Source organism: Salmo trutta, chromosome 32 (genome assembly GCF_901001165.1).
Source record: "Salmo trutta chromosome 32, fSalTru1.1, whole genome shotgun sequence".
Taxonomy (NCBI): domain Eukaryota; kingdom Metazoa; phylum Chordata; class Actinopteri; order Salmoniformes; family Salmonidae; genus Salmo; species Salmo trutta.
The window spans coordinates 44,116,269-44,142,728 of NC_042988.1; the positions used below are offsets into that span (position 1 = coordinate 44,116,269).

The window sequence follows — 26,460 nt, forward strand, 5'->3', positions numbered from 1 at the left end:
ACTTTAACCCCAATCCTAACCTAACATAACCCCAACCTTAATCCTAATCCTAACACTTGCCCAGTCCTTAACTTTAACCCCAATCCTAACCTAACATAACCCCAACCTTAATCCTAATCCTAACCCTAACACTTGCCCAGTCCTTAACTTTAACCCCATTCCTAATCCTAACCCCAGTAGCTAGGAAACAATGTAGACGCTAACAGAGGGAATGTCAAAGGAATCCGAACCCTACAATCAAGTAAACACTCTTACAAAACGGGATCACATTCTATGATGTATTTTACAGGATTGGTTTGTCTTTTCACGGAGCCCTAACAGTTGAAATGTGTCGTTTAATAATGTTAAGGTTTTAAATCTAGTAGCTCTTCTATAGCTCTACCAACACGGACAATCTACTAACCTTTACAAATTAAAAACCCACTGTATCAAAATGAACAGCACACAATATCTGAGGTATAAATATCCCTTCTTTTTAGTTGACTGATTTCCCTCTCTCTTAGGAGCTGCTAAAATCATGATCAACTGCATATATTGCAATACCCAGGCCTCAAAGTTCTCTCTCTCTCTCTCTCTCTCTCTCTCTCTCTCTCTCTCTCTCTCTCTCTCTCTCTCTCTCTCTCTCTCCTCTCTCTCTCTCCTCTCTCTCCTCTCCTCTCTCTCCTCTCTCTCATCTCTCTCTCTCTCTCTCACTCTCTCTCTCTCTCTCTCTCCTCTCTCGTCTCTCTCTCTCTCTCTCTCTCCTCTCTCTCTCTCTCTCTCTCTCTCTCTCTCTCACTCACATACTGGTTTGTTGGTTGTGTGGTTTGTTTGTTGGTTGGTTGGTCGGTTGGTTGGTTGGTCGGTTGTGTCCCTGTCAGAAAGGATTGGTTGTTGTTTGGTTGGTTGGTAGGGTAGTAATTGGTTGTTGTATGGTTTTAGGGAGGTTGGTTGGTGGGTTAGTATGGGGCGAAGCGGCTGTAACCTCCCCTGTATATACTAGCCTGCAGGGAGGACAACACCAGACCCACGTCGTCAGCATGACTCCTCGTCTTGGCATCAGCCAACGGGGCAAACGCATTCTGAAACACAAAGGTATCCTGTATATAGTACTGTTCTTCTATAACATTGTGAAACACACACCACCATAACCATGTAAAGTCTAAAACACACACCTCCATAGAGATAATGTAAGCATTCTGAAACGCACACGTAACCATAGAGATGATGCAAGCATTCTGAAACACACGTAACCATAGAGAGGATACAAGCATTCTGAAACGCACACATAACCATAGAGATAATGTAAGCATTCTGAAACACACACATAACCATAGAGATAATGTAAGCATTCTGAAACACACACGTAACCATAGAGAAAATGTAAGAATTCTGAAACACAACATAGACATAAAGTATATATCAGCAATTTTACAATCGCAAAGTTATCAAAGTCAACAATTTCCCAGATGTTATGTGAGGGCTTGAACATTTGATGGATCGCTGCACTATTTCCGCATAAAACAGTCAAATCATCGCAATGTTATCGCATTAAACTGACCCATCGCCGCAGTACAAAATGAGTATTTGCAATTTCAACCAATCACCACACTTTCACAGCATAATATGGTTAAATCAAGCCTCGCGTCAAAAACCTTTTCCCTCATCAGCGTAATTTCACGACAAATTGGACAAAATCATTGCATGTTGCCATGCAAAATGTCAGAATTGCTGAAGCAGAATCAAGCATTTTTACCTGCAAATATCACAGAAAATCCAAACACAATCGTGGAGGGACTGATATATAGTAATGTACTTCTATAGCATTCTGAAACATATGCAGAACCATAGAGACATATGTAAATCATTCTGAAACGCGTAACCATAGAGAAACTGTATGTAAAGCATCTGAAACACACGCGTAACCATAGAGATATACTGTATGTAAAGCATCTGAAACACACTCGTAACCATAGAGATAAACTGTATGTTAAGCATCTGAAACACACGCGTAACCATAGAGATATACTGTATGTAAAGCATCTGAAACACACTCGTAACCATAGAGATAAACTGTATGTTAAGCATCTGAAACACACGCGTAACCATAGAGATATACTCTATGTAAAGCATCTGAAACACACAGGTAACCATAGAGATAAATGTAAAGCATCTGAAACACACGCGTAACCATAGAGATAAACTGTATGTAAAGCATCTGAAACACACAGGTAACCATAGAGATAAACTGTATGTAAAGCATCTGAAACACACACGTAACCATAGAGATATACTGTATGTAAAGCATCTGAAACACACAGGTAACCATAGAGATATATGTAAAGTATCTGAAACACACACGTAACCATAGAGATAAACTGTATGTAAAGCATCTGAAACACAGGCGTAACCATAGAGATATATGTAAAGCATCTGACACACACGCGTAACCATAGAGATATACTGTATGTAAAGTATCTGAAACACACGCGTAACCATAGAGATATACTGTATGTAAACCATCTGAAACACAGGCGTAACCATAGAGATATATGTAAAGCATTCTGAACCACACGTGTAACCATAGAGATATATGTAAAGCATTCTGAAACACATGCGTAACTATAGAGATATATGTAAAGCATCTGAAACACACGCGTAACCATAGAGATATACTGTATGTAAAGTATCTGAAACACACGCGTAACCATAGAGATATATGTAAAGCATCTGAAACACACGCGTAACCATAGAGATAAACTGTATGTTAAGCATCTGAAACACACGCGTAACCATAGAGATATACTCTATGTAAAGCATCTGAAACACACAGGTAACCATAGAGATAAATGTAAAGCATCTGAAACACACGCGTAACCATAGAGATAAACTGTATGTAAAGTATCTGAAACACACGCGTAACCATAGAGATATACTGTATGTAAAGCATCTGAAACACATGCGTAACTATAGAGATATATGTAAAGCATCTGAAACACACGCGTAACTATAGAGATATATGTAAAGCATTCTGAAACACACGCGTAACCATAGAGATATTCTTTTCATATATTTTTTTCTAATTCTATGCAAACAACAGCCATAAAGATATGTACTGTATATGTAAAGATATGTACTGTATATGTAAAGATATGTACTGTATATGTAAAGATATGTACTGTATATGTAAAGATATGTACTGTATATGTAAAGCACTTTTCTAAGTCTACTTGTGAAACTCATTGGCTGACTGCTGTGTAGAATACCCTCCAAACACTACTTCCTGACCAGCTAACTGCCATTTACCGTTTGTTAGGTTACCGTTACAAACCCAGTGGGATGACATGGCCCCCCCCACATGCAGCGTGCACCAAGACACCTCATGCCAGCAGACATGCCAGGCCATCATGCCAGGGGCTACTCAGAGGGGTGAGAAACAATGGGTTAATACATGGAGAGATCATATAATAACATCAGTAATAACAACATCTACACCGTTCTCTTTTTGTTGTGTTTGACGGAATCACATCACAATGCATCATGCTTGTGTTAGCGGAGTAGATGTATTTGTCTGTCTGTCCGTCCGCCCGCATGCCCGCCCGCCCGCCCACCCGTCTGTCTGTCCCTCAAGGAGAGGGAGGGAGAGATGAAGAGGGACAGATTGAGGGAGAGGTGGATGAACGGAGGAAGACAAGGAAACACAGAAAAGCAAGAGAGAATGAAAAAACACCTGATGGCAAGAGAGGAGAGGAGGAAGGCGAGAGAGAGAAGAGGAAGGAGAGACAGAGAGAGAGGAGGAAGGAAGGTGAGACAGAGAGAGAGGAGGAAGGAGACAGAGAGAGAGGAGGAAGGAAGAGGAGACAGAGAGAGAGGAGGAAGGAAGGAAGGGGAGACAGAGAGAGAGGAGGAAGGAGACAGAGAGAGAGGAGGAAGGAAGGGGAGACAGAGAGAACGGAGGAAGGAAGAGGAGACAGAGAGAGAGGAGGAAGGAGACAGAGAGAGAGGAGGAAGGAAGAGGAGACAGAGAGAGAGGAGGAAGGAAGGGGAGACAGAGAGAACGGAGGAAGGAAGAGGAGACAGAGAGAGAGGAGGAAGGAGACAGAGAGAGAGGAGGAAGGAGACAGAGAGAGAGGAGGAAGGAAGAGGAGACAGAGAGAGAGGAGGAAGGAGACAGAGAGAGAGAAGGAATGAAGAGGAGACAGAGAGAGAGGAGGAAGGAAGAGGAGACAGATAGAGAGAGGAGGAAGGAAGGGGAGACAGAAAGAGGAGGAAGGAAGGGGAGACAGAGAGAGAGGAGGAAGGAAGGTGAGACAGAGAGAGAGGAGGAAGGAAGGTGAGACAGAGAGAGAGGAGGAAGGAGACAGAGAGAAGGAAGGAAGAGGAGACAGAGAGAGGAGGAAGGAAGGGGAGACAGAAAGAGAAGGAAAGAAGGGGAGACAGAGAGAGGTAGATAGAGGGGAATAGTGTGACAGAGATAAAGAGAGGCAGAGGAGAGAGAGATGGAGAGAGGGAGTGAGAGAAGGACAGAGAGAGAGAGAGACAGAGGTGTGTGAGTGTGTGTTTTACCATGGCACCAATGCTGTATGTGGCTGCTGGAGCAAGTGGGTGGTTGTAGGGGTCCGCAGCATATACTGGTCCGTAACTATGGAAACACATGAGACAACAACAAACACCATCAGTACCCATCATAAAAACCAGACACACACACACACACATAAACACACACACAGTACATCAACGTCTTCAGTCACATGTAACAGCCATCTCAGTGCAGAAACAGAAGACTCAGCATCTGTAAATGTATGAAACAACTTTGAACCATCTCAGTGCAGAAACAGAAGACTCAGCATCTGTGAATGTATGAAACAAATATCCTCCAGTACATAAAAAAGGTCATAACCTTCTTTCCTACTACATCTCAATACGTTAAATAAGAAATGAAAAAACAGAAGAACATTGGCTTTATATGTCATAGTGAATACAGCAGGTTTTACCCTAACAAGAAAATGATTGGTCACTTTTTCATATTGAGAGAGTGACAGAGACAGACAGACAGAGAGACAGACAGCAAAAACAGACAGAGAGACACAGAGACAGACAGTAAAACAGATAGAGAGACAGACACAGAGACAGAGACAAAGAAAGAGAAAGCGCAGACCGACAAAAAGAACAAGAATTTGTGAGAGATTTCAAAAGAAAGAGCAGTTAGAGGGACAAAGATAGAAAGAAATTACAGAGATACAGAGATAGAGGGACAGAGATAGAGAGACAGAGATAGAGGGACAGAGATAGAGGGACAGAGATAGAGGGACAGAGATAGAGGGACAGAGATAGAGGGACAGAGATAGAGGGACAGAGATAGAAAGAAATTACAGAGATAGAGAGACAGAGATAGAGGGACAGAGATAGAGGGACAGAGATAGAAAGAAATTACAGAGATAGAGAGACAGAGATAGAGGGACAGAGATAGAGGGACAGAGATAGAGGGACAGAGATAGAGGGACAGAGATAGAGGGACAGAGATAGAGATACAGAGATAGAGGGACAGAGATAGAGGGACAGAGATAGAGGGACAGAGATAGAAAGAAAATACAGAGATAGAGGGACAGAGATAGAGGGACAGAGATAGAGGGACAGAGATAGAGGGACAGAGATAGAGGGACAGAGAGAGGGACAGAGAGAGGGACAGAGATAGAGGGACAGAGATAGAAAGAAAATACAGAGATAGAGGGACAGAGATAGAGGGACAGAGATAGAGAGACAGAGATAGAGGGACAGAGAGAGGGACAGAGATAGAGGGACAGAGATAGAAAGAAATTACAGAGATAGAGAGACAGAGATAGAGGGACAGAGATAGAGGGACAGAGATAGAGGGACAGAGATAGAGGGACAGAGATAGAGATACAGAGATAGAGGGACAGAGATAGAAAGAAATTACAGAGATAGAGAGACAGAGATAGAGGGACAGAGATAGAGGGACAGAGATAGAGGGACAGAGAGAGGGACAGAGATAGAGGGACAGAGATAGAAAGAAATTACAGAGATAGAGAGACAGAGATAGAGGGACAGAGATAGAGGGACAGAGATAGAGGGACAGAGATAGAGGGACAGAGATAGAGAGACAGAGATACAGGGACACAGACAGACAGAGACAGACACAGACAGACAGACAGAGACAGACACAGACAGACACAGACAGACAGAGACAGACAGACAGACAGAGACAGAGACAGAGACAGACAGACAGACAGACAGACAGACAGACAGACAGACAGACAGACAGAGAAACAGACAGAGAAACAGACAGAGAAACAGACAGAGAGACAGACAGAAAGACAGAAAGACAGACACAGAGACAGACAGACACAGAGACAGACAGACGGACAGACGGACAGAGAGAAAGAGAGACAGAGAGACAGACAGAGAGACAGACAGAGAGACAGACAGAGAGACAGACAGAGAGACAGAGAGAGAGACAGACAGAAAGACAGAGAGACAGACAGACGGACAGAGAGAAAGAGAGATTGTCTCTCTGTCTGTCTCTCTCTCTCTCTCTCTCGACAGAGAGACAGACAGAGATACAGACGGACAGACATCTTAAAACTAAAACCCCCAGAGAGCGGTTCCATATCCCAGAGTTCTGAGGGGCAGTGAGCAGAAGCGTTGGCGATAGCAGAGTTCTAATCTCCCCCTCTGAGCCTGACTGCCCGCGCATACTGATAACAGCCAATCAGCAGCCTGGCTTGCAAATATAAATAAGCTGATTTGCATACGGGCCCAGCGCTGTGCGATTAGGCTCAGTTAATTCCCATTAGTGTTGGACATTGTGTATGTGTGTTTGTGTGTGCGTGTGCACGTGTGTTAATCCCCATTACATTTGGACGTTGTTATTCAGTCTCACCAACCTGCTTTACTATACTGACCTACAGTCTATACTATACGGACCTACAGTCTCTACTACACTGACCTAGTCTCTACTATACTGACCAACCTGCTCTACTATACTGACCTACAGTCTCTACTATACTGACCTGCAGTACAGTCTCTACTACACTGACCTACTGTCTCTACTATACTGACCTACAGTCTCTACTATACTGACCAACCTGCTCTATAATACTGACCTACAGTCTCTACTATACGGACCTACAGTCTCTACTATACTGACCAACCTGCTCTACTATACTGACCTACAGTCTATACTATACTGACCTAGTCTATACTATACTGACCTAGTCTCTACTGTACAGTCTCTACTATACTGACCTACTGTCTCTACTATACTGACCTACAGTCTCTACTATACTGACCAACCTGCTCTACTATACTGACCTACAGTCTCTACTATACGGACCTACAGTCTCTACTATACTGACCAACCTGCTCTACTATACGGACCTACAGTCTCTACTATACTGACCTACAGTCTCTACTATACGGACCTACAGTCTCTACTATACGGACCTACAGTCTCTACTATACGGACCTACAGTCTCTACTATACGGACCTACAGTCTCTACTACACTGACCTAGTCTCTACTATACTGACCTGCAGTACAGTCTCTACTACACTGACCTACTGTCTCTACTATACTGACCTACAGTCTCTACTATACTGACCTACAGTCTCTACTATACTGACCAACCTGCTCTACTATACGGACCTACAGTCTCTACTATACGGACCTACAGTCTCTACTATACGGACCTACAGTCTCTACTATACTGTCCTACAGTCTCTACTATACTGACCTACAGTCTCTACTATACTGACCTACAGTCTCTACTATACTGACCTACAGGCTAGACTATGCTGACCTACAGGCTAGTCTCTACTATACTGACCTACAGTCTCTATTATACTGACCTACAGGCTAGTCTCTATTATACTGACCTACAGTCTAGTCTCTACTATACTGACCTACAGGCTAGTCTCTACTATACTGACCTAAAGGCTAGTCTCTACTATACTGACCTACAGTCTCTACTATACTGACCTACAGTCTCTACTATACTGACCTACAGTCTCTACTATACTGACCTACAGTCTCTACTATACTGACCTACAGTACAGTCTCTACTATACTGCCCTACAGTCTCTACTATACTGACCTACAGTCTCTACTATACTGACCTACAGTCTCTACTATACTGACCTACAGTCTCTACTATACTGACCTACAGTACAGTCTCTACTATACTGACCTACAGTCTCTACTATACTGACCTACAGTCTCTACTATACGGACCTACAGTCTCTACTATACGGACCTACAGTCTCTACTATACGGACCTACAGTCTCTACTATACTGACCTACAGTCACTACTACACTGACCTACAGTCACTACTACACTGACCTACAGTCTCTACTAGACCAACCTACAGTCTCTACTATACCGACCTACAGTCTCTACTATACTGACCTACAGTACAGTCTCTACTATACTGACCTACAGTACAGTCTCTACTATACTGACCTACAGTCTCTACTATACTGACCTACAGTCTCTACTATACGGACCCTCAGTCTCTACTATACGGACCTACAGTCTCTACTATACTAACCTACAGTCTCTACTATACTGTCCTACAGTCTCTACTATACTGACCTACAGTCTCTACTATACTGACCTACAGTCTCTACTATACTGACCTACAGGCTAGTCTCTACTATACTGACCTACAGGCTAGACTATACTGACCTACAGGCTAGTCTCTACTATACTGACCTACAGTCTCTATTATACTGACCTACAGGCTAGTCTCTATTATACTGACCTACAGTCTAGTCTCTACTATACTGACCTACAGTCTAGTCTCTACTATACTGACCTACAGGCTAGTCTCTACTATACTGACCTACAGGCTAGTCTCTACTATACTGACCTACAGTCTCTACTATACTGACCTACAGTCTCTATTATACTGACCTACAGTCTCTACTATACTGCCCTACAGTCTCTACTATACTGCCCTACAGTCTCTACTATACTGACCTACAGTCTCTACTATACTGACCTACAGTACAGTCTCTACTATACGGACCTACAGTCTCTACTATACTGACCTACAGTCTCTACTATACTGACCTACAGTCTCTACTACACTAACCTACAGTCTCTACTACACTGACCTACAGTCTCTACTATACTGACCTACAGTCTCTACTATACTGACCAACCTGCTCTACTATACTGACCTACAGTCTCTACTATACTGACCTACAGTCTCTACTATACTGACCTACAGTCTCTACTACACTGACCTACAGTCTCTACTATACTGACCAACCTGCTCTACTATACTAACCTACAGTCTCTACTACACTGACCAACCTGCTCTACTATACTGACCAACCTGCTCTACTATACTGACCTACAGTTTCTACTGTACTGACCTACAGTACAGTCTCTACTATACTGACCTGCAGTACAGTCTCTACTATACTGTGCTACAGTCTCCACTAACAGCCAATGGTAGTTTATCACTAATACTGGTTCCTAATAGAGCATCAGTCATAGATGACACCAGTTGTTATAACTGCTAATGACATAGTAAATCATGACACACGTTGTTATAACTGCTTATGACATGGTAAATCATGACACCAGCTGTTATAGCTGCTAATGACATAGTAAATCATGACACCAGCTGTTATAGCTGCTAATGACATAGTAAATCATGACACCAGTTATTATAACGGCTAATTACATAGTACATCATGACACCAGTTGCTATAACTGCTAATTACATAGTAAATCATGACACATGTTGTTATAACTGCTTATGACATGGTAAATCATGACACCAGTTGTTCTAACAGCTAATAACATAGTAAATGATGACACCAGTTATAACTGCTAATAACATAGTAAATCATGACACCAGTTGTTATGCCTGCAAATGAAATAGTAAATCCTGTTCATGACAACTCTATGAAGCTCTACAAAGGGCCTGCCATTAGACATCATGATACCAGTTGTCTCTACTATACTGACCTACAGTCTCTACTATACTGACCTACAGTCTCTACTATACTGACCTACAGTCTCTACTATACTGACCTACAGTCTCTACTATACTGACCTTCAGTTTCTACTATACTGACCTACAGTTTCTACTATACTGACCAACCTGCTCTACTATACTAACCTACAGTCTCTACTACACTGACCAACCTGCTCTACTATACTGACCAACCTGCTCTACAATACTGACCTACAGTTTCTACTGTACTGACCTACAGTCTCTACTACACTGACCTACAGTTTCTACTTTACTGCCCTACAGTCTCTACTATACTGACCTGCAGTACAGTCTCTACTATACTGACCTGCAGTACAGTCTCTACTATACTGACCTGCAGTACAGTCTCTACGACACTGACCTACAGTCTCTACGACACTGACCTACAGTCTCTACTATACTTACCTACAGTCTCTACTATACTGACCTACAGTCTCTACTATACTGACCTACAGTCTCTACTATACTGACCTACAGTTTCTACTATACTGACCTACAGTTTCTACTATACTGACCTACAGTTTCTACTATACTGACCTACAGTCTCTACTATACTGCCCTACAGTCTCTACTGTACTGACCTACATACTCTACTATACTTACCTACAGTCTCTACTATACTGACCTATAGTCTCTACTATACTGACCTACAGTCTCTACCTTAATGACCTACAGTCTCTACTATACTGACCTACAGTACAGTCTCTACTATACTGCCCTACAGTCTCTACTGTACTGACCTACAGTCTCTACTATACTGACCTACAGTCTCTACTATACTGACCTACAGTCTCTACTATACTGACCTACAGTCTCTACTACACTGACCTGCAGTCTCTACTACACTGACCTGCAGTCTCTACTACACTGACCTGCAGTACAGTCTCTACTATACTGTGCTACAGTCTCCACTAAAAGCCAATGGTAGTTTATCACTAATACTGGTTCCTAATAGAGCATCAGTCATAGATGACACCAGTTGTTATAACTGCTAATGACATAGTAAACCTTGAAACCAGCTGTTATAACTGCTAATGACATAGTAAATCATGATACCAGTTGTTATAACTGCTAATGAAATAGTAAATCCTGTTCATGACAACGCTACGAAGCTCTACGAAGGGCATTCTATGACGCATCATGACACCAGTTGTAATAACTGCTAGGGTGAGGATGAGAGACAGAGAGAGAGAGCGACGGAGCGAGAGACGAGAGAGAGAGGGAGAGACAGAGAGAGAAAGTGAGAGAGCGAGAAAGAGAGAGAGAGAGAGAGAGAGAGAGGAGAGAGGAGAGAGAGAGGGAGAGAGAAGAGAGAGAGAGAGAGAGTGAGAAGAGAGAGAGCGAGAGAGAGAAAGCGAGAGAGAGAGCGAGAGAGCGAGAGAGGGACAGAGGGACAGAGGGACAGAGGGACAGAGGGACAGAGGGACAGAGGGACAGAGGGACAGAGGGACAGAGGGAGAGAGGGAAAGGGAGAGAGGGAGAGAGGGAGAGAGGGAGAAAGGGACAGAGAGAGAGAGAGAGAGAGAGAGAGAGAGAGAGAGAGAGAGAGAGAGAGAGAGAGAGGAGAGAGAGAGAGAGAGGGGGTGATGTGATTTGATACTGAGTTGTATTCTATATCCTATCTGTATTTATGATTACCTGTAGAGGTGTTACAAGACATTTCATCTGCTGCAAGGAGGACCAAATTATTTCTGCAAGAGAAGATAAGATTCACAATAGCACTGTGCTTTCTGAGGGGAGATCTGGGGAGGGAGGAGAGGGGAAGACGGGATGGGGAGAGGGGGGCATGGAGGGTAAGGAGGTGGGGGAAGATTCACAATACCCCTGTGCTGTCTGAGGGGTAAAATCTGGAGAGGGTGAGGGGAGGGTAAGACAGGAGGAAAGAGAAGATGGGATGGGGGAGGGAGGGAAGCGGGGAGGGAGACGTGGGGAAGGGCGTTGGGAGAGTGTGGGAGGGATGATTCAGAGATGGAGGGGTAGAGGATGAAGTGAAGAAGAGGTATAGGGAGAAAGAGGGATGATATAGAGGAGAGGATGGGACAAAGGATTTCATTTGAAAAGTAGAGAATCTGAAGCATTATAAATATGAAAACTATGTCAATATGAAGCAGAGAGGAGCGTTAGTCTAGCTCTCTAACAGTCCTCCCCAGAAACATGTCAATATGAAGCAGAGAGGAGCGTTACTCTAGCTCTCTAACAGTCCTCCCCAGAAACATGTCAATATGAAGCAGAGAGGACTGTTACTCTAGCTCTCTAACAGTCCTCCCCAGAAACATGTCAATATGAAGCAGAGAGGAGCGTTACTCTAGCTCTCTAACAGTCCTCCCCAGAAACATGTCAATATGAAGCAGAGAGGAGCGTTACTCTAGCTCTCTAACAGTCCTCCCCAGAAACATGTCAATATGAAGCAGAGAGGAGCGTTACTCTAGCTCTCTAACAGTCCTCCCCAGAAACATGTCAATATGAAGCAGAGAGGAGCGTTACTCTAGCTCTCTAACAGTCCTCCCCAGAAACATGTCAATATGAAGCAGAGAGGAGCGTTAGTCTAGCTCTCTAACAGTCCTCCCCAGAAACATGTCAATATGAAGCAGAGAGGACTATTACTCTAGCTCTCTAACAGTCCTCCCCAGAAACATGTCAATATGAAGCAGAGAGGACTATTATTCTAGCTCTCTAACAGTCCTCCCCAGAAACATGTCAATATGAAGCAGAGAGGAGCGTTAGTCTAGCTCTCTAACAGTCCTCCCCAGAAACATGTCAATATGAAGCAGAGAGGACTATTACTCTAGCTCTCTAACAGTCCTCCCCAGAAACATGTCAATATGAAGCAGAGAGGACTATTATTCTAGCTCTCTAACAGTCCTCCCCAGAAACATGTCAATATGAAGCAGAGAGGAGCGTTAGTCTAGCTCTCTAACAGTCCTCCCCAGAAACATGTCAATATGAAGCAGAGAGGAGCGTTACTCTAGCTCTCTAACAGTCCTCCCCAGAAACATGTCAATATGAAGCAGAGAGGAGCGTTAGTCTAGCTCTCTAACAGTCCTCCCCAGAAACATGTCAATATGAAGCAGAGAGGACTATTATTCTAGCTCTCTAACAGTCCTCCCCAGAAACATGTCAATATGAAGCAGAGAGGAGCGTTACTCTAGCTCTCTAACAGTCCTCCCCAGAAACATGTCAATATGAAGCAGAGAGGAGCGTTACTCTAGCTCTCTAACAGTCCTCCCCAGAAACATGTCAATATGAAGCAGAGAGGAGCGTTACTCTAGCTCTCTAACAGTCCTCCCCAGAAACATGTCAATATGAAGCAGAGAGGAGCGTTACTCTAGCTCTCTAACAGTCCTCCCCAGAAACATGTCAATATGAAGCAGAGAGGACTGTTATTCTAGCTCTCTAACAGTCCTCCCCAGAAACATGTCAATATGAAGCAGAGAGGACTATTACTCTAGCTCTCTAACAGTCCTCCCCAGAAACATGTCAATATGAAGCAGAGAGGAGCGTTAGTCTAGCTCTCTAACAGTCCTCCCCAGAAATATGTCAATATGAAGCAGAGAGGACTGTTACTCTAGCTCTCTAACAGTCCTCCCCAGAAACATGTCAATATGAAGCAGAGAGGAGCGTTAGTCTAGCTCTCTAACAGTCCTCCCCAGAAACATGTCAATATGAAGCAGAGAGGACTATTACTCTAGCTCTCTAACAGTCCTCCCCAGAAACATGTCAATATGAAGCAGAGAGGACTATTATTCTAGCTCTCTAACAGTCCTCCCCAGAAACATGTCAATATGAAGCAGAGAGGAGCGTTAGTCTAGCTCTCTAACAGTCCTCCCCAGAAACATGTCAATATGAAGCAGAGAGGAGCGTTACTCTAGCTCTCTAACAGTCCTCCCCAGAAACATGTCAATATGAAGCAGAGAGGAGCGTTACTCTAGCTCTCTAACAGTCCTCCCCAGAAACATGTCAATATGAAGCAGAGAGGAGCGTTAGTCTAGCTCTCTAACAGTCCTCCCCAGAAACATGTCAATATGAAGCAGAGAGGACTATTATTCTAGCTCTCTAACAGTCCTCCCCAGAAACATGTCAATATGAAGCAGAGAGGAGCGTTACTCTAGCTCTCTAACAGTCCTCCCCAGAAACATGTCAATATGAAGCAGAGAGGAGCGTTACTCTAGCTCTCTAACAGTCCTCCCCAGAAACATGTCAATATGAAGCAGAGAGGAGCGTTACTCTAGCTCTCTAACAGTCCTCCCCAGAAACATGTCAATATGAAGCAGAGAGGACTGTTATTCTAGCTCTCTAACAGTCCTCCCCAGAAACATGTCAATATGAAGCAGAGAGGACTGTTACTCTAGCTCTCTAACAGTCCTCCCCAGAAACATGTCAATATGAAGCAGAGAGGAGCGTTAGTCTAGCTCTCTAACAGTCCTCCCCAGAAACATGTCAATATGAAGCAGAGAGGACTGTTACTCTAGCTCTCTAACAGTCCTCCCCAGAAACATGTCAATATGAAGCAGAGAGGAGCGTTACTCTAGCTCTCTAACAGTCCTCCCCAGAAACATGTCAATATGAAGCAGAGAGAGAGGACTATTATTCTAGCTCTCTAATGACATTGGCAGCTGTAAGATTTGTGTTCAATTTCCAAAAAGACAAGACCTGTAGCTTTTCAAATGAACCCCCCCCAAACTCCCTGGGCCCTGTAAAGGGCTCAAAACAACCGCTCAGAATTGAACAGGTTTTAATAACTTAAAGTGGCAATATGTTACTTTTTGGGCAACCCAACAAAATTCACATAGATATGTGAGTAATTGCTCTGTCATTCTCATTGGTAGATCTGTTCTATGTGAGCTATTTCCCTTAAGTTTTTATATTTTTTGCTTTTTCTTTCCCGGTTTGTACACCAGCTTCAAACAGCTGAAAAAAACAATATTTTTGATTATGGAAAATATATTTTGATTGTACAAAGATTCTCTACACTATATTTGCTTGTTTTGTCACATAAACTGAAATTAGGTGAACGGATCCCTCCGGGACACTGTCATTACGCACAGCTGGTCCCTATTCCCATTGATTAATAATTGTATAGTGGGTCCTTTGTTCACAACGGTCTAGTCCATTATTGTTACAATGTCCGTTGGTCGTGTGAGCACCTGTGCTGTGTTGTTTTGGCTTTCGTGCCGCTTGTATTGCGCACAGATGATTACTGGTCTCGCCCCGTGTTGTATCATTGTGTGTGTGTATGTTACGGGTCTCGTCCCGTGTTGTATCATTGTGTGTGTGTATGTTACGGGTCTCGTCCCGTGTTGTATCATTGTGTGTGTGTATGTTACGGGTCTCGCCCCGTGTTGTATCATTGTGTGTGTGTATGTTACGGGTCTCGCCCCGTGTTGTATCATTGTGTGTGTGTATGTTACGGGTCTCGTCCCGTGTTGTATCATTGTGTGTGTGTATGTTACGGGTCTCGTCCCGTGTTGTATCATTGTGTGTGTGTATGTTACGGGTCTCGTCCCGTGTTGTATCATTGTGTGTGTGTATGTTACGGGTCTCGTCCCGTGTTGTATCATTGTGTGTGTGTATGTTACGGGTCTCGTCCCGTGTTGTATCATTGTGTGTGTGTATGTTACGGGTCTCGTCCCGTGTTGTATCATTGTGTGTGTGTATGTTACAGTCTCGTCCCGTGTTGTATCATTGTGTGTGTGTATGTTACAGTCTCGTCCCGTGTTGTATCATTGTGTGTGTATGTTACGGGTCTCATCCTGTGTATTTATTAGAGGTACTCCTCTCTCTTTTGTTTGGGGTTCAACCCTGTGTTTTGTGTATGTGTGTGTTTGGTCTTCGTCCCCGTGCCTTTACATGGCACGCTGTAATATGGGTATAATATAAAACCTTATTACGCATTCCTGCGCCTGTCTCCCGATCCTTATACCAATGTGACAGAACTATTAGAATTTTAGCAACCAGGAAATGACGCAGCGATTTGTGCACGGTGCACCTTTAATAATGCAGCAGAGACTAATAGCATGCAGATTTACTCAGCCCATCTCTATCACGGCAGGTAGCTGGTTAGAGCAAACTCTAAAAAACACACTTAGAACCCAATTAGAAAAACCTCTAGAGAACACACATAGGACCCACTTAGAATGCCCTCTAGAGAACCCACTTAGAACTTAGAACACCCTCTAGAGAACACACTTAGACCCCTCTTAGAACTTAGAACACCCTCTACAGAACACACTTAGAACTCACTTAGAATTTAGAACACACTCTCCAATACAATATGACAGAATTGCCACAATGACTGATATACACGACGAGCGCATGACCAATACCACCATGCAACACAACCTCAACACACCTGGTATAAAACAACACTATGTGTTGCAACACAACCTCAACACACCTGGTATAAAACAACACTATGTATTGCAACACAACCTCAACACACCTGGTATAAAACAACACTATGTGTTGCAACACAACCTCAACACACCTGGTATAAAACAACACTATGTATTGCAACACAACCTCAACACGCCTGGTATAAAACAACACTATGTATTGCAACACAACCTCAACACACCTGGTATAAAACAACACTATGTGTTGCAACACAACCTCAACACACCTGGTATAAAACAACACTATGTATTGCAACACAACCTCAACACACCTGGTATAAAACAACACTATGTATTTATATGTATTTGTTATATCTCACTGTTGTTTTTCATGGCAGTACACTGCCATTTCAAACCAAAGGTTATTCTAAATCAATTTAAATATCTACTATCTATCTAACACCACAGTACTGTCTACTGTTCCATGTTAAATATCACTATATATCTAACACCACAGTACTGTCTACTGTTCCATGTTAAATATCTACTATCTATCTAACACCACAGTACTGTCTACTGTTCCATGTTAAATATCACTATATATCTAACACCACAGTACTATCTACTGTTCCATGTTAAATATCTACTATCTATCTAACACCACAGTACTATCTACTGTTCCATGTTAACACCACAGTACTATCTACTGTTCCATGTTAAATATCTACTATCTATCTAACACCACAGTACTGTCTACTGTTCCATGTTAAATATCTACTATCTATCTAACACCACAGTACTGTCTACTGTTCCATGTTAAATATCTACTATATATCTAACACCACAGTACTGTCTACTGTTCCATGTTAAATATCTACTATATATCTAACACCACAGTACTGTCTACTGTTCCATGTTAAATATCTACATCTAACACCACAGTACTGTCTACTGTTCCATGTTAAATATCTACATCTAACACCACAGTACTGTCTACTGTTCCATGTTAAATATCTACATCTAACACCACAGTACTGTCTACTGTTCCATGTTAAATATCTCTATCTAACACCACAGTACTGTCTACTGTTCTATGTTAAATATCTCTATCTAACACCACAGTACTGTCTACTGTTCCATGTTAAATATCTCTATCTAACACCACAGTACTGTCTACTGTTCCATGTTAACACCACAGTACTGTCTTCTGTTCCATGTTAAATGAACCATCCCTTACAGGCTGTGAAGTTAACAGGCTGAGTCTACCGTAGAGCAACACTTTGGGGCTAACTTTCCAACTGCAAACCCTGCATGTCATCCTTCAGCCCTGTCTGGTCCGTCCCCCTAATTTCACCCCTCCTGCCCACTCCCTCACTTTGATTCGACTGCTAAACTCTGTCTTCCAGCTCATTTGATTTAATCAGACAATTATTGTAGAGGATTCTGGGGTACCTGTGGTCCCAACCGTCCTGATTGGACCAAGGAATTATACTAATAAACTACGAGAGAGAGGGAGAGAGAGAGGTAGAGCGCAAGGGAGAGAGCGACTGAGAATGAGAGAGGGTGAGAGAGAGGTAGAGCGCAAGGGAGAGAGCGAGAGAGTGAGAGAGGGAGAGAAAGACAGAGAGACAGAGAGGGAGAGAGGTAGAGAGCAACAGAGAGAGGCAGAGAGCGAGAGAGAAACCCACATGAAAAAATACTATAGTATACTATGGTATAAATACACTGTAGTGTTTTTTGCAGACTATAGTCAGCAAGAACACAACAGTGAAAATGTAGTATTTACTGTAGAATACTGTATTATTCACTGTAGTATTTACTGTAGTATACTGTAGTATTCACTGTAGTATTTACAGTTAACTATCATATAAATACTATATTAAAGTACTATATTAAACAGTAGTATATACTATATTAATGAATGTAGTGTTTTGCGGATTGCAGTATAACTGTAGTGTTTACTGTAGTGTATTTGCAGTATAACTGTAGTGTTTACTGTAGTGTATTTGCAGTATAACTGTAGTGTTTACTAAAGTGTGTTTGTTTTATTATCTTTGACATCGAAGAGAAGAGAAATACTAAAAGAGCTCATTTTCCATAACCTGTAGGTAGGTAGGTAGGTAGGTAGGTAGGTAGGTAGGTAGGTAGGTACAGTATGTAGGTAGGTAGGTAGGTAGGTAGGTAGGTAGGTAGGTAGGTAGGTAGGTACAGTATGTAGGTAGGTAGGTAGGTAGGTAGGTAGGTAGGTAGGTAGGTAGGTAGGTACAGTATGTAGGTAGGTAGGTAGGTAGGTAGGTAGGTACAGTATGTAGGTAGGTAGGTAGGTAGGTAGGTAGGTAGGTAGGTAGGTAGGTAGCACTGGGGTCTGAATGGATAGTCGAGCGCTTTTGCGCTTTTCTATAACCTGTAGAGAACACAATATATGGTCTATACTTGGCACGCAGGTTTCTCACTTATGGGTGGCACTAATTGCTATATGGGGGGTGAGAAATGGGCAGGGTATACACAAATGAAATACTGTAGTACCTATTAAAGTAGCTCAGTTGGTAGAGCATGGTGTTTGCAACACCAGGGTTGTGGGTTCGATTCCCACGGGGGGCCAGCACAGGAAAAAAAAAAAAAAAATGTATGAAATTGTATGAAATGTATGCATTCACTACTGTAAGTCGCTCTGGATAAGAGCGTCTGCTAAATGACTAAAATTGAAATGTAAAAAAAAAAGTGCGGACTGTAGTATTTACAGAGAGAGAGAGAGAGAGTGAATGAACTGAGAGAGAGAGAGAGAGAGAGAGAGTGAATGAACTGAGAGAGAGAGAGAGAGAGAGAGTGAATGAACTGAGAGAGAAAGCACGCAGGGCATTCTACGCCATTAAAAAAGCAAATTCAAATTGAAATACCTAATAAAACGAATTGAATATGTCATTGAACCAATTGCACTTTATGGCAGCGAGGTGTGGGGTCCACTTGCAAAACAAGATTTCATCAAATGGGACAAACACCCCATTGAAACCCTACATGCAGAGTTCTGTAAGATTCTCCTACATGTCCAGAGGAAAACTACAAACAATGCATGCAGGGCAGAATTAGGCCAATATCCACTAATAATAAAAACTCAAAAAAGAACAATTAAGTTTTGGAAACATCTAAAATACAGTGACCCCCTCTCATATCATTACCAAGCCCTGCAATGCCAAGAGCTGAGCAAAGAAAAGAGTCCCCTCATCCAGCTGGTCCTGGGGCTGAGTTCACAAACCTGTTCTGCTAACACACTGAAGCCTCAGGACCAGAACATCCAATCAATCAGAATAAAACTAATTACAACACAGTCAAAACAAAACTACATTGCTTATTGGGAAACACAAGCACAAACACAAAGCAAAATGCAGTGCTATCTGGCCCTAAATCGACAGTACACTATGGCTAAATATTTGACCATGGTTACTGATCAAAACCTTAGAAAAACCTTGACAAAGTACAGGCTCAGTGAGCACAGCCTTGCCATTGAGAAGGGTAGACACAGGAAAACCTGGCTCCCTGTAGAGGAAAGGCTGTGCAACCACTGCACAACAGCAGAACCTGAGACGGAGCTGCATTTCCTGACAAAATGTCAAAAATATAAAACAATTAGAGAGTGTCATCTCCCCAAATGTGAAACCCTTATTAAAGGTTTCAAAGACCTCTCTGATGAGAGTAGGCTACCCGTCCTGTTGGGGGAGGACGCAGAGAGCTGTGGGTTGGCAGCGCACTACATCGCTGCCTGCCATAAGTTGAGGGACAGTGTCTGACAGACCAATCAAACTGCACATGTCCTCTACTGTATGCTTATTGTTATTGTTGAATATATGGTTATATTGACCCTTGGTTATTGTTGTTACTGTTGTCCCGTTGACAATTTTGATTCTCATTTTTATTTATTTTTATATTGTAAATATCCAAAATAAGCGTTTGGCAATATGTACATTGTTACGTCATGCCAATAAAGCGAATTGAATTGAATTGAAAGAGGGACAGAGAGAGAGAGGTAGAGCGAGAGAGAGAGAGAAAGAGGGACAGAGAGAGAGAGAAGTAGAGAGAGAGAGAGAGAGAGAGGGACAGAGAGCAAGAGATAAAAAAAAAGAGGTCCATCTTACCTGTCACCGTATGCAGCAGCTGTGGCGGCAGCAGGCTGTGCATACCTGTAGGCAGCATAGCCCCCCTGGAAACACACACGGACATACACACACAAGCACACACGTACGCACACACACACACACAGATACAGAGAGATGGTTAATAAATGTGAGTGATTCCTGTCAGTACCATTGATGTTCTGCTGGTTCATGGATCTACACATATATTGACAGAATACACCATCACACAGTCTGATCAATAGCAAGGCTGACGTAGGACTCAATACATATGTAATGCTTTGGATGTTAAATATTTCTGTGTGCTGAATGAATTATGCCACACGATCAATAATGTATTGATTTCATAATAAATGGAAGTAGATACATTTTTCATTAAAATGTAATATTTGTTTTCAAAGACTAATTTGACATAACTGCCTTGCAACAGATTCCCATATGTTCTATAAAGAACACAGATTTTAATTTATGTAATGCTGCCATCAGCTGTTCAATTAGGCAAACACGACACACACACACACACACGACACACACACACACACACACACGAGACACACACACACACGAGACACACACACACACACACACACACACACACACACACACACACACACACACACACACACACACACACACACACACACACACACACACACACACACACACACATCCATGCGACAGGCGGGTGTGCGGTGATGCAGTGATGATCAGTCTGTGAGCACAGCAAGACTCCATGTTCAACCAACCACAAAGTCACGCCAACCACGCCATGGCCAGAAACACGACCAGCATGCATTTCACCACACAGAGCAGAGCAGCAAGCCCCCAGGAGATGGTGTGATTCTCTTCCCTGTAAAAAACATAGTGTCCCCTGTTTCTGGTTCCTGTTAAATAGAGTGTCCCCTGTTTCTGGTTCCTGTTAAATATAGTGTCCCCTGTTTCTGGTTCCTGTTAAATATAGTGTCCCCTGTTTCTGGTTCCTGTAAAATATAGTGTCCCCTGTTTCTGGTTCCTGTTAAATATAGTGTCCCCTGTTTCTGGTTCCTGTTAAATAGAGTGTCCCCTGTTTCTGGTTCCTGTAAAATATAGTGTCCCCTGTTTCTGGTTCCTGTAAAATATAGTGTCCCCTGTTTCTGGTTCCTGTTAAATATAGTGTCCCCTGTTTCTGGTTCCTGTAAAATATAGTGTCCCCTGTTTCTGGTTCCTGTTAAATATAGTGTCCCCTGTTTCTGGTTCCTGTTAAATATAGTGTCCCCTGTTTCTGGTTCCTGTAAAATATAGTGTCCCCTGTTTCTGGTTCCTGTAAAATATAGTGTCCCCTGTTTCTGGTTCCTGTAAAATATAGTGTCCCCTGTTTCTGGTTCCTGTAAAATATAGTGTCCCCTGTTTCTGGTTCCTGTAAAATATAGTGTCCCTACTGTTCTCTGCTCATCTACCCACAATGCCATTCTGCTGACTGATGTAATAATGTACTATATTATTACCATTATATTGATGTAATACTGTACTACATTGTTACCATTCAACTGATATAATACTGTACTATATTATTACCGTTATACTTATGTAATACTGTACTATATTATTACCATTATACTGATGTAATATTGTACTATATTATTACCATTATACTGATGTAATACTATAATATATTCTTACCATTATACTGATGTAATAGTGTACTACATTATTACCATTATACTGATATAATACTGTACTATATTATTACCATTATACTGATATAATACTGTACTACATTATTAACATTCTACTGACTGATGTAATATTGTACTATATTATTACCCTTCAACTGAAGTTATACTATATTATTACAATTCTTCTGACTGACGTAATATTGTACTATATTATTACCATTTTACTGACTGATGTAATACTGTACAATATTATTACCATTCTACTGATGTAATACTGTACTATATTATTACAATTATACTGATGTAATACTGTACTATATTATTACCATTCTACTGATGTAATAGTGTACTATATTTTTGCCATTCTACTGACAGATGTAATACTGTATTATTTTATCACCATTCTACTCTACAGCGGTTCTCCAAAATAACTCACACTGGCATGGTCTAGGGAGGTACTGTGTCTGTGTACCAAATGGCATCCTATTCCCTATGGGCCCCTGGTCTAAAGTAATGAACTATAAAGGGAATAGGATGCCATTGGGAACAGAGCCTTAGAGAGGGATGGACAGAGATGACAGGAAGATGGAGACAGCTATCTCCTGAGTTGGTCACCGTTCACTCTTCTGTGGTACACCGTCCGTCAACCGTGTGTGTATGTGTGTGTGTGTATGTGTGTGTGGCAGGCACAGCAGAGAGAGAGAGAGAGAGAGAGAGAGAGAAGGGGGCGAGAGAGAGAGAGGGGGCGAGAGAAAGAGAAAGAGAGAGAGGGGGGGGGGGAAGAGAGAGAGAGGGGGAGATCCTGACTCACTGTTCAGTTCTATCTTTCCATGCTCATAAATTAGTGCAATCTGTTTTATAACGGGTGTTTCTCTCCAGAGGTATTTTCTTGCTGTTGCGAGCACACGTGTGTGTGTGTGTGTGTGTGTGTGTGTCTAGAGGGGGTAGGAAGAGGAAGGATACAGGTAGATGGGAGATTGAGCAAAATGTCCTCAGTATGAACACACACATACTGTAATACTCCTCAGTATGAACACACACGTACTGTAATACTCCTCAGTATGAACACACACATACTGTAATACTCCTCAGTATGAACACACACATACTGTAATACTCCTGGAATATGAACATCTTGGATTATTCTCACTGAATCCCTGACTTGGTCTTTAGAAAACCGTCCGCACTTCCTCTCTCTGATCAGGCTCACCATGCAGACTGGTCACCCGTGATACAAGTCATTATTCGACGTTCATCCATGTCTGAGGACGTCGAGAGATGACGTGGAAACCGGTCACTTGAGGCAACAGTGAGCGATGTTACCTTCAAGTAGATTTTGGCTTTGCTAGGGTCTTGTGGACAGGGATGGGCGTTAGCATCTGCCTCGGGTGCTGAAGATTGCATGTTTGTTAGCATCTGCCTCGGGTGCTGAAGATTGCATGTTTGTTAGCATCTGCCTCGGGTGCTGAAGGTTGCATGTTTGTTAGCATCTGCCTCGGGTGCTGAAGATTGCATGTTTGTTAGCATCTGCCTCGGGTGCTGAAGGTTGCATGTTTGTTAGCATCTGCCTCGGGTGCTGAAGGTTGCATGTTTGTTAGCATCTGCCTCTGGTGCTGAAGGTTGCATGTTTGTTAGCATCTGCCTCTGGTGCTGAAGGTTGCATATTTGTTAGCATCTGCCTCTGGTGCTGAAGGTTGCATGTTTGTTAGCATCTGCCTCTGGTGCTGAAGGTTGCATGTTTGTTAGCATCTGCCTCTGGTGCTGAAGATGGCATGTTTGTTAGTATCTACCTCTGGTGCTGAAGGTTGCATGTTTGTTAGCATCTGCCTCTGGTGCTGAAGGTTGCATGTTTGTTAGCATCTGCCTCTGGTGCTGAAGGTTGCATGTTTGTTAGCATCTGCCTCGGGTGCTGAAGGTTGCATGTTTGTTAGCATCTGCCTCTGGTGCTGAAGGTTGCATGTTTGTTAGCATCTGCCTCTGGTGCTGAAGATTGCATGTTTGTTAGCATCTGCCTCTGGTGCTGAAGGTTGCATGTTTGTTAGCATCTGCCTCTGAAGGTTGCATGTTTGTTAGCATCTGCCTCTGGTGCTGAAAGTTGCATGTTTGTTAGCATCTGCCTCTGGTGCTGAAGGTTGCATGTTTGTTAGCATCTGCCTCTGGTGCTGAAGGTTGCATGTTTGTTAGCATCTGCCTCGGGTGCTGAAGATTGCATGTTTGTTAGCATCTGCCTCTGGTGCTGAAGGTTGCATGTTTGTTAGCATCTGCCTCTGGTGCTGAAGGTTGCATGTTTGTTAGCATCTGCCTCTGGTGCTGAAGGTTGCATGTTTGTTAGCATCTGCCTCTGGTGCTGAAGATTGCATGTTTGTTAGCATCTGCCTCTGGTGCTGAAGTTTGCATGTTTGTTAGCATCTGCCTCTGGTGCTGAAGTTTGCATGTTTGTTAGCATCTACCTCTGGTGCTGAAGGTTGCATGTTTGTTAGCATCTGCCTCTGGTGCTGAAGATTGCATGTTTGTTAGCATCTGCCTCTGGTGCTGAAGGTTGCATGTTTGTTAGCATCTGCCTCTGGTGCTGAAGGTTGCATGTTTGTTAGCATCTGCCTTGGGTGCTGAAGATTGTATGTTTGTTAGCATCTGCCTCGGGTGCTAAAGATTGTATGTTTGTTAGCATCTGCCTCGGGTGCTGAAGGATGCATGTTTGTTAGCATCTGCCTCTGGTGCTGAAGGTTGCATGTTTGTTAGCATCTGCCTCTGGTGCTGAAGGTTGCATGTTTGTTAGCATCTGCCTCGGGTGCTGAAGGTTGCATGTTTGTTAGCATCTGCCTCTGGTGCTGAAGGTTGCATGTTTGTTAGCATCTGCCTCTGGTGCTGAAGGTTGCATGTTTGTTAGCATCTGCCTCTGGTGCTGAAGGTTGCATGTTTGTTAGCATCTGCCTCGGGTGCTGAAGGTTGCATGTTTGTAAGCATCTGCCTCTGAAGGTTGCATGTTTGTTAGCATCTGCCTCTGAAGGTTGCATGTTTGTTAGCATCTGCCTTGGGTGCTGAAGATTGTATGTTTGTTAGCATCTGCCTCGGGTGCTAAAGATTGTATGTTTGTTAGCATCTGCCTCGGGTGCTGAAGGATGCATGTTTGTTAGCATCTGCCTCTGGTGCTGAAGGTTGCATGTTTGTTAGCATCTGCCTCTGGTGCTGAAGGTTGCATGTTTGTTAGCATCTGCCTCAGGTGCTGAAGATTGCATGTTTGTTAGCATCTGCCTCGGGTGCTGAAGGTTGCATGTTTGTTAGCATCTGCCTCTGGTGCTGAAGGTTGCATGTTTGTTAGCATCTGCCTCTGGTGCTGAAGGTTGCATGTTTGTTAGCATCTGCCTCTGGTGCTGAAGGTTGCATGTTTGTTAGCATCTGCCTCGGGTGCTGAAGGTTGCATGTTTGTAAGCATCTGCCTCTGAAGGTTGCATGCTTGAATCCAGAGATAGAAAGTTGTTTTTGAGATTTTTGTTTTAAGCCTATCCCAAACCTTAACCATTCAGAGTTAATGCCTAAACTTAACCCTAAACACTTTGAACGACTTCAAAAATTGAGGAACATGGATGAACATCTAATTCTGAGGTGAGACTGTGAGAGCTTGTTGCACAATGTGTTGCCTCCCAAATGGCCCCCTATGTAGTGCCTGACCTTTCACCAGATCCCCATGACAACAACCATAAACACCACACATGCAACGTCTAACAGAGTTAGCCTCTCTTCAACTAGCCTCTTAAGAAATAAGCTATTTAAACATTTCTGGATTTGTATAGGTTGGTTGCAGTGGAGGCTGCTGAGGGCTGGACGGCTCATAGTAATGTCTGGAACGGAGCGAATGGAACGGCATCTAACACCTGGAAACCACGTGTTTGATGTATTTGATACCATTCCACTGATTCCTCTCCAGTCATTACCACGAACCATGCTCCCCAATTAAGGTGCCACCAACCTCATGTGGTTCGTTGAGTTTACATGTAAAAAACAAATCCAGTTTATGTAGGTCTGTAAACATTGGTATGGCTGGTTGTGTTTATGTTATATTGAGCTGCTGTAGGGCTATAAACATTGGTATGGCTGGTTGTGTTTACATTACATTGAGCTGCTGTAGGGCTATAAACATTGGTATGGCTGGTTGTGTTTACATTACATTGAGCTGCTGTAGGGCTATAAACATTGGTATGGCTGGTTGTGTTATGTTACATTGAGCTGCTGTAGGGCTATAAACATTGGTATGGCTGGTTGTGTTATGTTACATTGAGCTGCTGTAGGTCTATAAACATTGGTATGGCTGGTTGTGTTTATGTTATATTGAGCTGCTGT

The 26,460-nt window shown here is 42.9% G+C and overlaps 1 protein-coding gene across 1 annotated transcript in view; it reads right to left on the reverse strand.

Moving 5' to 3' along the window:
- Positions 1-770: 770 nt before the first annotated feature.
- Positions 771-26,460, reverse strand: part of LOC115170527 (RNA binding protein fox-1 homolog 1-like) — a 33,965-nt gene continuing 8,275 nt past the window's right edge. The window contains exons 3-5 of the mRNA XM_029726742.1: positions 20,471-20,535; positions 4,546-4,621; positions 771-1,061 (exon numbers count right to left, since the gene is read on the reverse strand). Coding sequence (XP_029582602.1) covers positions 939-1,061; positions 4,546-4,621; positions 20,471-20,535 — 264 coding nt within the window. The 3' untranslated portion in view covers positions 771-938. The remainder of the gene's footprint in view (positions 1,062-4,545; positions 4,622-20,470; positions 20,536-26,460) is intronic.